This window comes from Molothrus aeneus, chromosome 10 (genome assembly GCF_037042795.1).
Source record: "Molothrus aeneus isolate 106 chromosome 10, BPBGC_Maene_1.0, whole genome shotgun sequence".
Taxonomy (NCBI): domain Eukaryota; kingdom Metazoa; phylum Chordata; class Aves; order Passeriformes; family Icteridae; genus Molothrus; species Molothrus aeneus.
Window position 1 is genome coordinate 11,157,395 of NC_089655.1, and position 14,447 is coordinate 11,171,841.

The 14,447-nt window shown below is 40.8% G+C and overlaps 1 protein-coding gene across 2 annotated transcripts in view; it reads right to left on the bottom strand.

The window, feature by feature from the left end:
- The window catches only part of ATR (ATR serine/threonine kinase), a 39,278-nt gene extending 35,476 nt beyond the window's left edge, over nucleotides 1-3,802 (bottom strand). For both annotated transcript variants that reach the window (XM_066556468.1, XM_066556467.1), the window contains exons 1-4: nucleotides 3,744-3,802; nucleotides 2,982-3,073; nucleotides 1,922-2,065; nucleotides 468-1,357 (exon numbers count right to left, since the gene is read on the bottom strand). In XM_066556468.1, coding sequence (XP_066412565.1) covers nucleotides 468-1,357; nucleotides 1,922-2,065; nucleotides 2,982-3,073; nucleotides 3,744-3,802 — 1,185 coding nt within the window. The remainder of the gene's footprint in view (nucleotides 1-467; nucleotides 1,358-1,921; nucleotides 2,066-2,981; nucleotides 3,074-3,743) is intronic.
- Between the last annotated feature and the right edge of the window lie 10,645 nt (nucleotides 3,803-14,447).

The following is a 14,447-nucleotide window of genomic DNA, read 5'->3' on the forward strand; positions in this document are numbered from 1 at the left end:
TGAAGCTGTCCCTGCTTATTGCAGGGAGTTGGACTAGATGGCCTTTAAAGGTCCCTGCCAACCTAAACCATTGACTCTGACTTAATTTAATCTTTTCTGTCTACCTGTCCCTAACAAACATGACTAAATGGAAAGTAAGAGCATCTCAAACTACTGCACACTACTTGCAAAGCTGCCCTCATATGAGTGCACTCTGGGCCTTACTCCCATCTCATATTATCATTATGGACAGTTGTGCCTGCATAGCTTATGGACAGTTTAATACATCTGAAAAACAGGAGTCCAGCTACATCCAACAGGTTTAAGAACCCTGACCTGTACAAACATGTGAAACGATTGAGAAAAAGGAGTATCAAGCTAAATGTGCAACTAAAAATTACATTTCCTAGATTTTTTCCTTTGCATAGGTATAGGTTTTTGTATATGACCTATTCACACAATAAATTCAGTTTTTAAAATAAACCTACCTTTTGTTCTTCCTGAGTTCCAAGAATATTCACAAAAATTCTACATATGGTACTGATACGGGTCTTTCTTATTTGTAAGGCAGATTCATAGCCAGCTGGAACAAACTCCAGAAAATACTGCAGCATGTGGCAAAAAACAGTTTTCAGCTTTTCAGACTGAAGGCACCTAAACACATCCCCTTCAAACCAGGAGCAGAGCTTCTCTAGCAGCATATTCAAGTAGACAGGTTCAATATTTTTGTAAGAACCTGCTTCAAAAGGCAGCAATGCCCTCATCAACAGTAAGAGTGGCTCTCCAAAGAGTTCTGATTCCTCAGTATCCATTTCAAGTGTTGATTGTAGAATTTCAAAAAAGACTGAGAAGAAAACACTGGCCAGCTGTTCTGGAGGTCCTCCTAAATGAATTAACTTCACTATAAACTTCATTGCCAAAGTTTTAACTTTTGGACTGCCATACTCTAACAAGGAGCAGCCTATCCCCCAGAGAATAATATCCTGTCTTACAAAAAAGATATCTGCAACAATATTTGTCAGAATAGACATTAATACAACTTCCAAATGTTCTATATTTGGCATACCCATCAGCTGTAATGGTGCCAGTCTTAAATATCCCACGTTGTCACTTATATTGCTGGAAAATCTCTGCACAGTCACTGGCCAGACCAGTCCATCTCCCCAGAGATGCCTCTGTGCATCTCTTTCATGCAAGATGATTAAGTCTTGAAAAAGATGTAGCAAGTCTTTAGTTAGTGCTTCAAAAATGGAGCCACTCTTCATTTTAAACAGAAAAAGTAAAGAGCAGATAACATCACAAATGTTCTTGTGCAATGCGTTGCAGTTTGGAGCTGCAGCAATACGAAGAAGCCTTGTTATGATCCAGTTACTAAATTCTAGGACAATAAAAGAGAATCTTTATTATTAAGATAAAAACTATAAAAACTAAAATCTCTAATTGAGTACCTCCCTAAGAGCAGACTGCTTACCACTAAAACTAAACTCCTTGAGATAAATGCTTGTAGGCTCAGTAAACAGAATCTTCACTGGGACATTTATTCAGCAAATCCCATTAAAAAAGAGGAAAAGAGGGGGCAGAACATGGGTTGGGAATGGAAGACACACATTCTACACTGGTATTTCCAGACATTTTCCTCTGCCAAAAAAGCACCCCCAAGCAGTGAGTACATGTAGAGCATATCTCATCAACACCATATAATAATATATCTATGCAATGGTAATGGATAATGTCAAAGTCTGTCCTGAGAAATTTCCATTATCACAAGTGTTAATCCATTCACAATATTCAAAGTCTATAATCATATTCACTCATAAATTTATAATGATGAACTTACATATCTGCCTTTTTCCCCTTTCTCTTCTTTTGGATGATCCCACTGTCTGCAAATTTAAATCCTGAAAATATCAAGCTTCAACATAAGCATTTTTAACAAACTCACCAATGCAACTGCATTTGGTTTCCTCCTGATTTCCATCCACATTTACAAACATAAGTGGGGAAGATTTCATGATATGTTGAATAAAATCAAGCAACATCACAGAACTTGGTTGTGAATCTGATTTCTTAATGAGTTCCAAGGCAACTTTAAAGAAATAAGACAATATTCAAATCAGCATGGCAATAAACCACTTCAAAAATTTTGTTCACACATTATGAGGAATATTTTTTTTAAATATATAAAAAATACTATGATATGGTATTAAACGTTTCAAATTATTTATTGTGAGTATATTTTTTAATCTATGAAGGTAATTGAGTGCATATTGTAAGCCCTCTATGTGACTCCAAACCATATGAAGAAAAGTATAAATTACTCATTAAATATTATTAATCCCAAATGCATTAACATTCAGTTAAAATTCTATCCAGCTGTGTGTTGAGTGAAGAAAAGCAAATACTTAACATTTCCCGAGGTTTACAGTCTTGCTAGAGAAACAATGCTGAGAATTGTTTCAAACCTCCAGAATATAAAAGGTTGTAAATGGCAAATTCAGCTAACGAAAGCAAAAGGTTTAACAAAACACTGGACGTATCTAATGTTGCTCCATTGAAACAGGTATCTGAATCATATCAGATTTATCCAGATACCCCAGGGATCCTATCCAGTGTTAGTTAGTACAAGAAAGAAACTATCTGAGATTCAGACAAGATTTCAGTTCTGAGACACATGTGAATATTAAGAATTGCAAGCTGTGTTACTCATGAACAGTGACATTCCATGACACTCCTGCTTTTCAATGTTGGGAGCATTTGTATCCATATAACCCTGCACAGCATCCACCCCTCCTTCCTTGGGGATGTGTGTGTATGGTTTATTTACAAAGGGAACTTCACATCCCAATGGAAAATACTTCATCACTGGCTTTATTAAAAACTAAGTCATAAATGGTATTGTATTCTACTAAAACTTTCTTTAAAGGTTCTCAACTTTTATTTTTGACAGGAATTACTTTAAGTATAAAGAAGACAGTTTTAGATTATAGGAATGTAATGCTTACCAACATCTACCTCTGTAAGAATTCTGTCAATAAACTGGCAAAGTATTTGTCTTGGTTTCTGCACAACTGTGTTGTATTCCTCTGGACTAGCACTAAAATTAAAAACAATGATATTTTGTTACCAATGTTACCAATTTTAAAGTACAAAATAATTACTTGGAAGTCTGTCTCAACAGCTTAATGTTAAACACTGACTTTCTTCTAGAAGTCTTCAAAAATAAATACAGATTGATTTCTTGGTGGTTTATAGAGGTTTTACGGGGGGGTGGGGGGGGGGAGGTGAGGGGGGAGGTGTTTGGGTTCTTTTTCAATTTTCTTGTTTTAGTGACCGGCCTGTCCCTCAGCAGTCAGGGCTCGCAGGGTCACATTTTCAGTATACAATTGTACCTCCATATCCGCTCACTGCCTACTGCAATACAAAGCTCCAGTGCTGGTGCTGCCAATAGAACTGCAGAGCCCGGCAATTCCAGCTCATGGGGCTCTCAGTGAGCGCTTACAGCACACTCAGGCTCAGGCCGGGGCTCTGAGACCACCAGGCCGCTCCTGTCAGCGCCACCCGGCAGGGACAGAGGGATAGGCCCCGGCAGGCGGCGGGAGAAGGGACCAGCTGAGGTGACATCCCAGCCCGACCCGGCCCGGCCGCAGGACACCTTGCACACCTCCTTCTCCCCTTCCCCGCCGCACATGCCAGGCGCGCCTCCCCCAGCGCAGCACAGCCCCGCACACACACGCCCTACATGGCGGCCGCCGGGCCCGTCCTACCCGGCGAGCTCCCGCAGCGCGGGGATCATGGAGGCCATGCCCAGGCCTTGCTCCGCCATGGCGCCACTTTGAATCGGGCGGCGCGGAGCGGGGCGGGCACGGCGGGACGGCGGCCGGCAAGGCCCAAACCTCCTCCCCCGGCGCTGCTCGGATTTAACCGCTTCGTCCCTGTACACGGAGCGGCCGCGGCGGCTCCGGGTCGGTCCCTGATGGCTCCCACGGACACCTCGCCGTCCCAGCGGGGCTCTGCTGCACGGACAGGTAAAACCCAGCGGGGGCCAAGCCCACCCCGCCGAGCCTCGGCCGGTCCGGCAGCAGCACTGAGCGACCACCCGGCCCCAGCGGGCGCCTGGCGGAGTGCGGACAGGGGCTCCAGGCGATGGGCGAAAGGAAGCGCCACAGTGTAGAGAGTGGCTTAGGCGAGGAGGGGCGGTAAGGAGGAAACTTCGGTGGCAAGGGAGCGCCCGGTGCAGCTCCCTCCCCGTCCGCCGCCTCCCGGTGCAGGCGGGATGCACCTGGGAGTCAGGTGTGGGACAGCCTCGCCGAGAGCGGCCCCGAGCGGCCCTGGCCCGCCCCCGGCATCGCCCCGCCCGCCCGGGCCGGCCCCGCGGCAGCAGGTGGCGGCGGGACCGGCGGGGCGCTGGCGCTGCGGGACGGGCCGCGGGCAGGTGGGCAGCGAGCGGGGCGCGGGGGCCACCGGGGCCGCCTCTCGGGTGCTGCCGGGTCCAGAGGGAGCGGGGCGGGGGCGAGCGGCGAGCGGAGCCGGCGGGAAGGCGCGTTCGGTAGGTGAGCGGGCTCGGCGCTCCTCCGCGCAGGTAGCGGTGAGCGGCGTGCGTAAGATACAGACTTTGCTTTTTGTTATTGTTATTACTTTCTGAGCGTATGTTGCTTTTCGTTACGTTTCTTTTGCGAACGTTTACGTGTGTAAAGAACGGAAGGTGTCGATGAGAACCCCGAAGGGACGGTATCGGGCGCTGAGCGGGAGCGTGTGGCCCCACCTGGGCAGCGGGACCCGCACGTTCGGGAGAATAAAGGATAAAATAAGGAGTCATGGGCAGGTGCGAACCGCAGACAGAGTACGCGAGGGCACACTCAGCTCTGAGCTTTGTTTTTGTGATTAGGAGCTCCGGCTCTTTCTGTATTTGTTTATGAACTTCGCTTAGCGTTCTTTCTGGGTTGAAATAAAATCCTCTCGGAGGATAATTCTGTTGCCTGTTTCCACTGTGCTAGGGCTGTGTCGCTAGCATGTAAAACAGCCCACGTGTGTTTCAGTTACTTGAACCATTTCAGATGAATGCTTTCGGGAACCTATTGCTAATGTTTCATTCAGAGATGGTTGTTTTTGTCCTGCAGAATACATGTTTGTCATTTCAATAGAATTCTGCTGACCTTTTAAAGGCTGGTAACTTGGCAAGGACCTAAAGTACTTCAAGAAACTTTATGAAATGTAACTGGGTTTGGTCTTTGTTTTTCAGCATATATTGCAATGTTTTCTACTAGCTGACTTCATAAGATGTTAGTCCTTCTAGAGCCATTCATAGAGAAAAAGCAGGAACCATGTAGCAATATGTGGTTTGTTAAGTAGAATTTTAATGCTTAAGAAAGACCAAGTACATCTGGGTTTTGTTATCAGTGTTGTTTTGAATGCAAAGTTTTCTAGACTATTTCAATTTAAAGTATCTATTATTGTGAAAACAATGTTCTGAGTTTAAATTTCCAAAACTGAAATGACAGTCGCACAAAGGAAGGTGTAAACTGTACTGCTTGCCAGTTTGATGTAAGCTCCCGTGTCATCCCTGAGGGAATAGGATACTGTTGGTACATTAGGAAGTTCAGGAAGACTCTGTTATCCTAAAAAATAAGCTTAAGTTTGCTGAATCATAGGGTGATTGTTTTTGCTGATAAAACATAGGTGTGGCACATAAAGTGCCTAATTTTAAAAAGTGCTTTTGCATGGGAATCTCTGGAGTCAACAGTGAGATCATATTAGTATAGTTATTGTAGAAGTGCTTTCATTTGTCACAGGTAGAATGCTACATAAATTTGTTGTGCAGTTTCTGTGAGCATTTACTGAGCATGTAATTCAGGCTATTTTTTGTTTTGTAGTAAGTGCTTCTAACAAATCAGCAGAGAGATCTTCTGCTTCCCATTTTTCAACTGGGAATTTTACTTCCCAGTTGCAAAGCCCCATCTGTTGACTTCTCACCATACCATCGAGTTTCTCCAGCTACCTTGGTGTTAGAAGACTCCACATGAGAGTGCCCATAACAACTTCATTGGGCTGTGAAGATGTAAGGAGTCTCCCTCACACACCCTAGTGTTTTATAGACCCTCCAGGGAAACAGCACCTGACACACCTGCTTTCATTTCTTGCTTCTCTTAAGCACAGGATAAGCATCTTCTTGTTTCTTTCTCATATGTCATTGTGTTGCACTTTTATGTCTCTCGGCCCCCAGGAGGAGAAGCAGACATGTTACCATGCATTTGAAGAGAGTGGCTAATTGCTAATGAAGATAGTGTGCCTGGAGACTTTTCTCCTCCAATGCAGCTGATTCGTGTTGGTAAAAGGAATCTGAGATGAGCAGAGCTCAGCTTGCAGTACTTGGGTCAGGGGAAGAAATTCATGCAGATAGGTACAAATAAGTGTCAAATTTAGTGTATGCAGCACTACCAAGATTTCTGCCAAAGCTGCTGTTACTTTCTGGTTTTTTAATTCTTTCTCTTTTTTTTTCTGCTCTCTTCCCTACTTGAACAGTCCTCTCACTGTATAGTTGCATGATTCTTCCACACTCAGGTCTCTCTCTTTCTTGGCTTTCATTATTTATTTACCACATGCTTCAGCAGGTCATTGTACTTATTTTAAGGCAGAGTGACTCTACATTGGACCAGCAGGTCTGAGAGGACAAGAGACTGTTAAGTGTACTTCTATTCCCTCTGTTGTTTAATTCTGAGGCATAATTACTGTTCTGGGGGCTCATGTGCTCTGTGGATGTCTGTGAGCTGTTCCCCCAGGAGGCTGGTGTGGCTGCAGTTCAATCTCAGCTGTCCTGCAGGCAGACAAAGGGAGTGCATGGAAGTGCAGGTGTGGGTTCCTTGGGCAGACAAAGGGAGTGCATGGAAGTACAGCTGGGTGTTCCTTCCTTGGTGCCTTCAGGAGCTGAGAGCTCTCAGGTGCTGAGGGGAAATGCAGCTGAGATGGTGCCCGGGGCTCCTGTGAGCTGGGCTAAGGAATTTCGCTCAGTGTCAGGGTGTGCTTATGGCTCCTCATCTGCAGGGCTGCTGCAGGAACACTGAGAGGCTGTGAGTGCTCCAAGCCACATTTCCCTGTGCAGTCATGCAGGTGCCTGACCTTTGGACACAGGGCACTGCTCCTCTGCATTGCAAGAATGTGGATTTCAGCCCTTGAGCCTTTTATCTCTGCCTCTGTTGCTTAGTCAACTGGGCTGGAATGAAGTGGCACAGATTGAAATGATGTGTCACCCTGAATATTCATCTGATGATTAAACAAAAGAGTGAAAAATGGGAACAGTAAATGGTGGTAAGGCAACAGGTGGGCCAGAAACCTAAAAGCAGATTATGTACATGCAGCTAAGCAAAACCTAACAGGTACAAGAGGGGGAAAAAGTGGAAAAAGAAAACATTTAACACTAAAATCTATTTGACTTCTAAATATAATCCTGACAGGTCCTAGTCCTGCAAGCCTTTATTCATGTTTTTTCTATGAACAAGCCTACTAATATACTACTAATAATGTAAAATACAGTATTTAGTAATTTGGAGAATTTGATTGATCTGATCAAATGCAGGGAATGCTAAGTGTTAGCCATGGCCTTGTTATTTACATGATTGTTTTGCTACTTCTGAATGTAGCCTGATGAACTCCTAGGTTTTTATGTGGAGGTGTGTACTTGGTTACTGCTCTTACATACAGGTGTCCAAGGAGAATGAAGGTACTGCATCACAATAGCTCATCAGAGACATTGGTATTGCAAGGCTTCAGAAATAAATTATGCATAAAGCAAAATGTGTGCTTCTCCATGCATGCTTTTGGTGGGAAAAGGATTATCAACCCACTTTCAGGGCTCTCTTGGCAGATGTTTCCTTAATAATAATAGTCACTAGAGAGGAAAAAAAAAAGAGCTGGATCCAGTATTTCCCACTTTTGTTCAATTAGTGTATTCATCCTTTCATCTTGTTAATAATCAGTGCTTGAATAGACTGATTAAAAACACTGACATGTAGAAAAGCTGAAGTACTAAGTCATATGTTCTCAGCAAGATTCTATTTATTTGAATGCAATTTCAAGAGTTTGTTTCTGTCGAAGATTCAGGACCCACTTGTTTCTCTCAAACCAGGTGTTCTCTGATAGCTTTTCTTTTCCAGAATTTTTATAGTTTGGAATGTTTTTGTCTTGCTGATTTATCAAGCTCTTCTTCTAACTGCACATCTCCTCCCATTGTGTTTGCACATGCCCCACTGCTTCTCTTTGCACTAATTTATTACCTTATAACAAAGGGAAATGAAATTCTTTCTTTCATAGCCTAAAGGTAAGGCAGTGTAAATTGGTATGAAGTTATAATTTTCCATTGAGCTGATTATTTTACTCTAGTCCTTCCAAGCTTGATTTATAGAGTCAAGATATATTTAACTGTAGCTAGTGAGGATTTCCTCCTCCCTTTCCAGGCAATATGATGTATTCAATGCGAAATAACTGAATATTAAGATATATTTCATTGTACTTATCATCACCCTTATCAGCCACTTAATTGTGGCTGCATATTTCATTGTATGGGGCAGAATATTCTTCACATCCCAAATTACAAAGTATTAGAAGCACATAAATTTAGATTTTATCAATAATTTCTTCTTTTTAAAAAGAGAATTACTTATAATTTAAATCATATCAATAATTCCCTCTTTTTTAGAAGAGTTATTGTCACTTGCTTGGCGTTGCATATGGAGGTAACTAATTCACTAGTGCAAGACCTATTGGACAAATTCTTCTAAAAGCTGGTATCTTGTTCATCTTAATCATTAACACTTCTATATCTTTGATTTCTCAAAAGAGATTTCATTATTCTGCTATTACCAGAGATTAAAAAAGTAATTAAAACTAATGTGTGCACTCCCTAAAATTTCCAGGATCTTTGACCATTTTGCTTGAAACTCAAACCAGAGATTGGCTTCTTCACCATGGGCAAGGTGGTTTGGTCACCTCCTACCAAAGCTGCTCCCAAGAGAAGCTTGGCAGCAGCACAAGACTTGTTTTTTGTCATGCCAGAGCAAATCCCTACTTCTGGCACTCTCGTTGTGTTTGTTTTCATAAGGTGCTTGCACCCTGAAATGGCAGCCCTTGTGCTATGTGAAAGACAACTACTGGGTCAGCCACACTGGGCTTTTTAGTGAGCTTCTTTCTGATAGACTGACTGCCTTGGGGAAAGTAGAAATTATCTATAATAATAGAAACACACATTTTGGTTGCATTCCAAAACTTCTTCGTGCTTTCCCTCTTGAATTTTTTTTATGTGGTAAATCTTGGAACAGACCCTTCTGCCATATAGTTTATTCTTTAAGCTGCCATTCTGCTTTTTCCTAAGTAAATTAAGATGGAGGCATTTAAACTCAATGGGATTATTCGATATCAGCCCTCCCCAAGGAAATCAGCGTGTGTTGGATGAGTGATTGACCAGAGTCTGTGTGCCACCTAAGAAGTGCTTCATTAAGATGTCACTTCAGTTGTGCTGCTTCCCACTGGACTCCTCACCCAGCAGGAGACAGACCAGGAATAGTGGGAAAGCTTGGGAAGGTAAGCATGGTACTGACTTGCTGAGTGACAGTAACAGCACAATATTTCTGTGTCATGTTTAGAAACTTAAAAACAGGTATTTAAATATTGGGTAGTAATGTTCAGAAGCATTAATTTTGGAGACTTAGAAATAGGAGTTATTTTTCATTGATTGCCATCATGTAAAGTGACAGTAAACAATGTGACAGAGTTACTGAGTTTTTGTGAATGTCAACAGGAGTAGGATGATTCCTTTGGTATATACTTGTAGCTAACTTAAAATCCAAAACATATCAGTTAAAGTATTATGTGAAATAAAATGCTTATTTTATATGATCTCCTCCAAAGACGTTTTGTCCTTGTGAAAGAGCTGATTTACCAACAAACTGATTTATCTCTTGATCACAGTTGATCATCTTATCATCAAAGAGTCACTTTTTGGCTCTGTATTTCATTTGCCAAATATGTGAACATCTACTCTCAAAGTCTGAACAAGTGTTACAACTTCAGAGTGGTGTAAGAAATATTAACATTTTCCTTTGAAAGTGTCAGTTTGGAAAGGCTTTGGACTGTAATCTGGCAGCTTTGGAATCTCACTGCAGGCTGTCAGAGTAAACAATTGTCACTGAATCGTGGGACAACTTAAAATGGCTGAAACAAAACAAATGTGAATTCAGTGTTTCAGCAAAGAGGCTCATTACAAAGGTGATCCAGCTTACAGTGTTTTCTGTGTTGTAGGTATTGTTCCTTATAGCAAGTACATACTGGTTAACTGTATAATTGTATCTATCTCACCTTATGGGACTTCAGGTAATTAATTTTAAAGCAACAAATAATTTTTTTAACTATCATTTTTTGTTTTGTAAAGGTTTTTATTAAGCTAGCATTATTTTGTAAGATGAATTTTTTCATGATACTTATAAAAAGGAAACAAAACCTCTAATTAACAAAAATCATGAACACTTTTATGCATTGTTTTCCAGCAGATGAATAAAATGTTAGATTTTCATTGTTTTAATAGAAATACCTGGATATATCTTTTGTTTAAACTTTTTTTTTTTAACTCGTGACTTTGTTGCATAATTGCAATGTATGGTTTCAATGCTTAGGGATGTCTGCTCCTGTTGCAAGCTCAAGCTATCAAAAAAGATAAATTGTTGTACCCCAAGATTTTGATACGTTTATTGTTTTTAATTTTGATTTCTGGTGTTTGCAAAAAAGATGACAAAGTTTTCACCAAAGCATCAGAAGTAGTTTTCATTAAAGAATGTAAAGTTATCTCCTAATCATAGGAGTCCGAAGGCTGAGATTTTTAATTATTTAGTTACAAAAAAATTTGCTGAGGAATTGTGCTCTTTTTCATCTACAAAACATGATTAAAAATGACAGTTGGCAACAACAAATGTAGATGTTTTATTCTGGCCTAATTATTAAGAACTACAGCACCAGCAAATGAGCTTCCTGTGTGCCCCAGATAGTCTTCTAGTTTAGAAGGTATGAACAATACTCTATTTAGCTTTAGTTACTCAGATTTACTAATGTGCTCCTTTTATCCTCAGCACTTGGGCAAACATAGCTCCTTAAAGCTATGAGCTGGCAAACAGGTAGCACTGGGGCATCTGTGGCTCTGCACATTGAAATGCTGCCAGTTGCTTTGGCCACGTATTGTGGAGGACCCTCTTTTTCCCTCTAGCTGGACCAATGAAAAAAGAAACCCAAAAATAACCTGTGAATTTTCCATGACAGAAAATCCTGGCTTGCTTGCAGTATAGTAGCTGATCAGTATAATCTAATAATCTTTTGAACCATGTGGAGCTGAAGGAGGCATTAGTGGGTGTCAGAAGGCCATACTGCCATCTGACAATTCATGAAAACTGGAAAATATTCTGGCACCACACATCTATTCAGTACTACCTGCAATTAGCCAGAGTATGGTGAATATGTGGCTGTAAATTCAACTGCTAAGGGCAGAATGAAAGCATTTCTATTGTTACTCGTAATGATATTCATGTGATTAACTTCTGGGGTGACCTTAAAACTAAGTTCATTAGTCAGAGTTAGCCTGTGTCTCTCTGCTGGAGTTTTACTATTTGTAGCAAGCTGAGGTTTCCCACTTCAGCTACTAAGGAGCAGGCACAGGGCAGGATAAAGGCAGTTTTGTGGAGTGTTTCGGTTGTGCTGCTCAACACCTCCCTCCTCTTCTGCCTCTCAGGCTGTTTGTTCATGGACAGCTTTGCTCATCGTTCTGCTCTTTCAGTTACCTGGTAACTAAATGTTATCTTCATGCTCAGAGAAGAGAAAAATGGTTCATAATGTTCTAGCTGGCTTAAGAAAAAGTTCCTTTTCTGAAGTTATGAGTGCCATAGAGGGCTAAATCCTATTTCTCAGCAAAAAAACAGGGAATACAGTATGTCTTGCCTCTCAAGTGGCACCGAACTTGGAAGAAACAGAGGCTTGGGACAAATACTGACAGCCTTGCAAAAGATCAGTAACATTGTAACAGATTAAACAGTGGAAGGTGAGTACACTTTGATTGGAGTAGACAGAATGAAAAATCCAGCAAAATCTCAAAAACTGTGAAGCTCATAACTTAGTTTTAATTTGGCACAGTTTGTGGAGTTGAGAAAATACACAAGAATCTGTTTAATTCTGAAACAAATTTCAAGTCTTTCCAGGTACTGCAAAGCAGGGCTTAAAAAGTTAATCTGATAATAATGGGAAGTATTTGAAAATGGAAGACAGGTGTTATTCCGTATTTCATGTGGTTTTTAGTTGCTTAGGGTCTAATATGTAGGGGTTTTTTTGGAAAAGTTATTTTTGTAATCCAGACTGTTGCTTCTCATTAGCTTTTCTGTTTAGTAATTAACTAGCAGTGCTATAGTTTATTAAGGAAGTAAAAGAATAGTTAAAGCATAAACTTCGACCTATGAATCTGATTTGAGAGGACTGGGATACCCAAAAAGTCCTACTGTCAAATGAGGGTTCTTTCAACACATGAGCTCTGAGTATGAGGTTTTTATTGATACAGGTATAGCAATAAGAATTTCAGGATGTTTTCCAACTGAAATTTCCTTTAAAAATAATGCAGCTTATATTTGTCATGGTAGTTGCATGCTAACAAAAGCTGCATGTTCCTAAACCTAGACAGAGAAAGAAAAAGATTAAGTATCATTTGCTGGTGTGTCTTTTAACTCTCTCTTTTGCTGTTGTAAACTTGATATGTAATGTCAGCCTAGGCACAAAAGAGTGACTTGAGGATGGAGTTCCTGAATGAACTTGCTTTTAGTAGTGTAGCCTTTCCATTTATATTTTAGTGTAGTTTGCTCTAATGGAATGTCACAGAGGCACCAGGTTTGGACTTTAAAATAATTTTGTTCTTCAGAGCAGTTACTAGTAATCAAAGAGATTTTATAAGTAAACTCATCAAATTTTCTGTGTTATTGGTGCTCTTTCCTTCTAACATGTATTTGCATGCTGAAACTGCTATGATGCTTTGACCTTTGTAGGAATTCTTTTTGCCACAATTCCTGTGTTTGGCTGCTCTAGTTTTGGTTCAGCCTGTATTTCTTCCTTGCTTTTGGTCTGAGGTAGAAGCTTCCAGTGTTAACTGGAAAGTCTGATCCTTGCCAACTGTGGCCCTCCAGAGACAGGGCATTTTCCTGGTCACTGTGGATGCATTCAGAAGTGATGCATGAGCAAAGATACTCATTTGGGGACAAGGCTGGTGAGGCAAGAGAAGCCTTTGGAACAGGAGGAGCAGGAAAGGTGCTTGATGGGAGCTTGAACAAGTTCTCCAGGAAGAAGGGTCTAGCATGTTTGTGTCCAGGGAAGCCAAATGATGAGTCAGCATGGGACATAGGTTTCAGAATAATAAGCTGATATTTGGAGAGTATCAAATTGGAGAAGGTAAATTATATTGATGGTGAGAAGAGATAAGAATTTGTCAGATAAATGAAATAATACATTATATTGATTGAATTTTCTGTTCAAGGCTCAGTCAAATGCTTCCTGGACCAGAGTAAGCATTTTGATGTTTGCACATGTAAAGAAGTTTCTTTTACCAATTCACCTTAATTCTAACTGTTACTTCCTTGGTAATTAATTTGAATGTCATTCTGCAATCAGGGATTGCTTAAATACATTGCCAAGGGTGAAATGGAAAAGCAGGAGTTTTGCTTTCAGAACAGTGCCTTTAAATGTTTAATTCAAAACTCCAACTTCAGATTCTTTGACAAAAAGACGAGGTGGTGGGGTTGCTTCACTTCTGTTAGCATTATTTTTTGGGTTATAGTGGGCAATTTAAGTTGTGTTCTTGAGCTGTCTAAGAAAAACCCGTTAATGACTAATAAAAATGAAGTTTTTCATTGAAAATACAGGTGACTTTAATGGCAAATAGAAATAGACTATAGATAGTTATATATCAGAAACACAGAGATGAAAATGGTCTCTCAAGTGTAAGCCACACAGCAGAAACAAGCAGCAAGTTTTGTACCAGAACTTGTGAATTTCCTTTGTAAGGACTAGTTTTTACTGTGTCAGTAAAAGGTAAAAAATATTCTAGACTCTGGACAATAAGGTAGAAGCAAAGCAATACTAAAATGATTTACATTAGGAAGGTAAGAACCACACTCACAGAGGTCATATGTACTACAATCCTAGTGGTTTCTACAAATGCACATTTTCCAACAGGCTTCAGGAGACACTTGTTATAGGATTTGCTCAACAAATGGAATGTCTCCTGTGTGATCTCGTGTCTTCCAAGAGAACTCTCTAGTCCCCCTTCTCAGTGTTTTTGCCCGTTGTTTCCTGTCCTTGTGTTGTAATTATGTGTCATTAACAGTATGTAGATATTGTTGCTGGATGCAATACTTCCTTATTGGAAAATCAAAATATTATTATGTCTATGACATTCTGCGTTA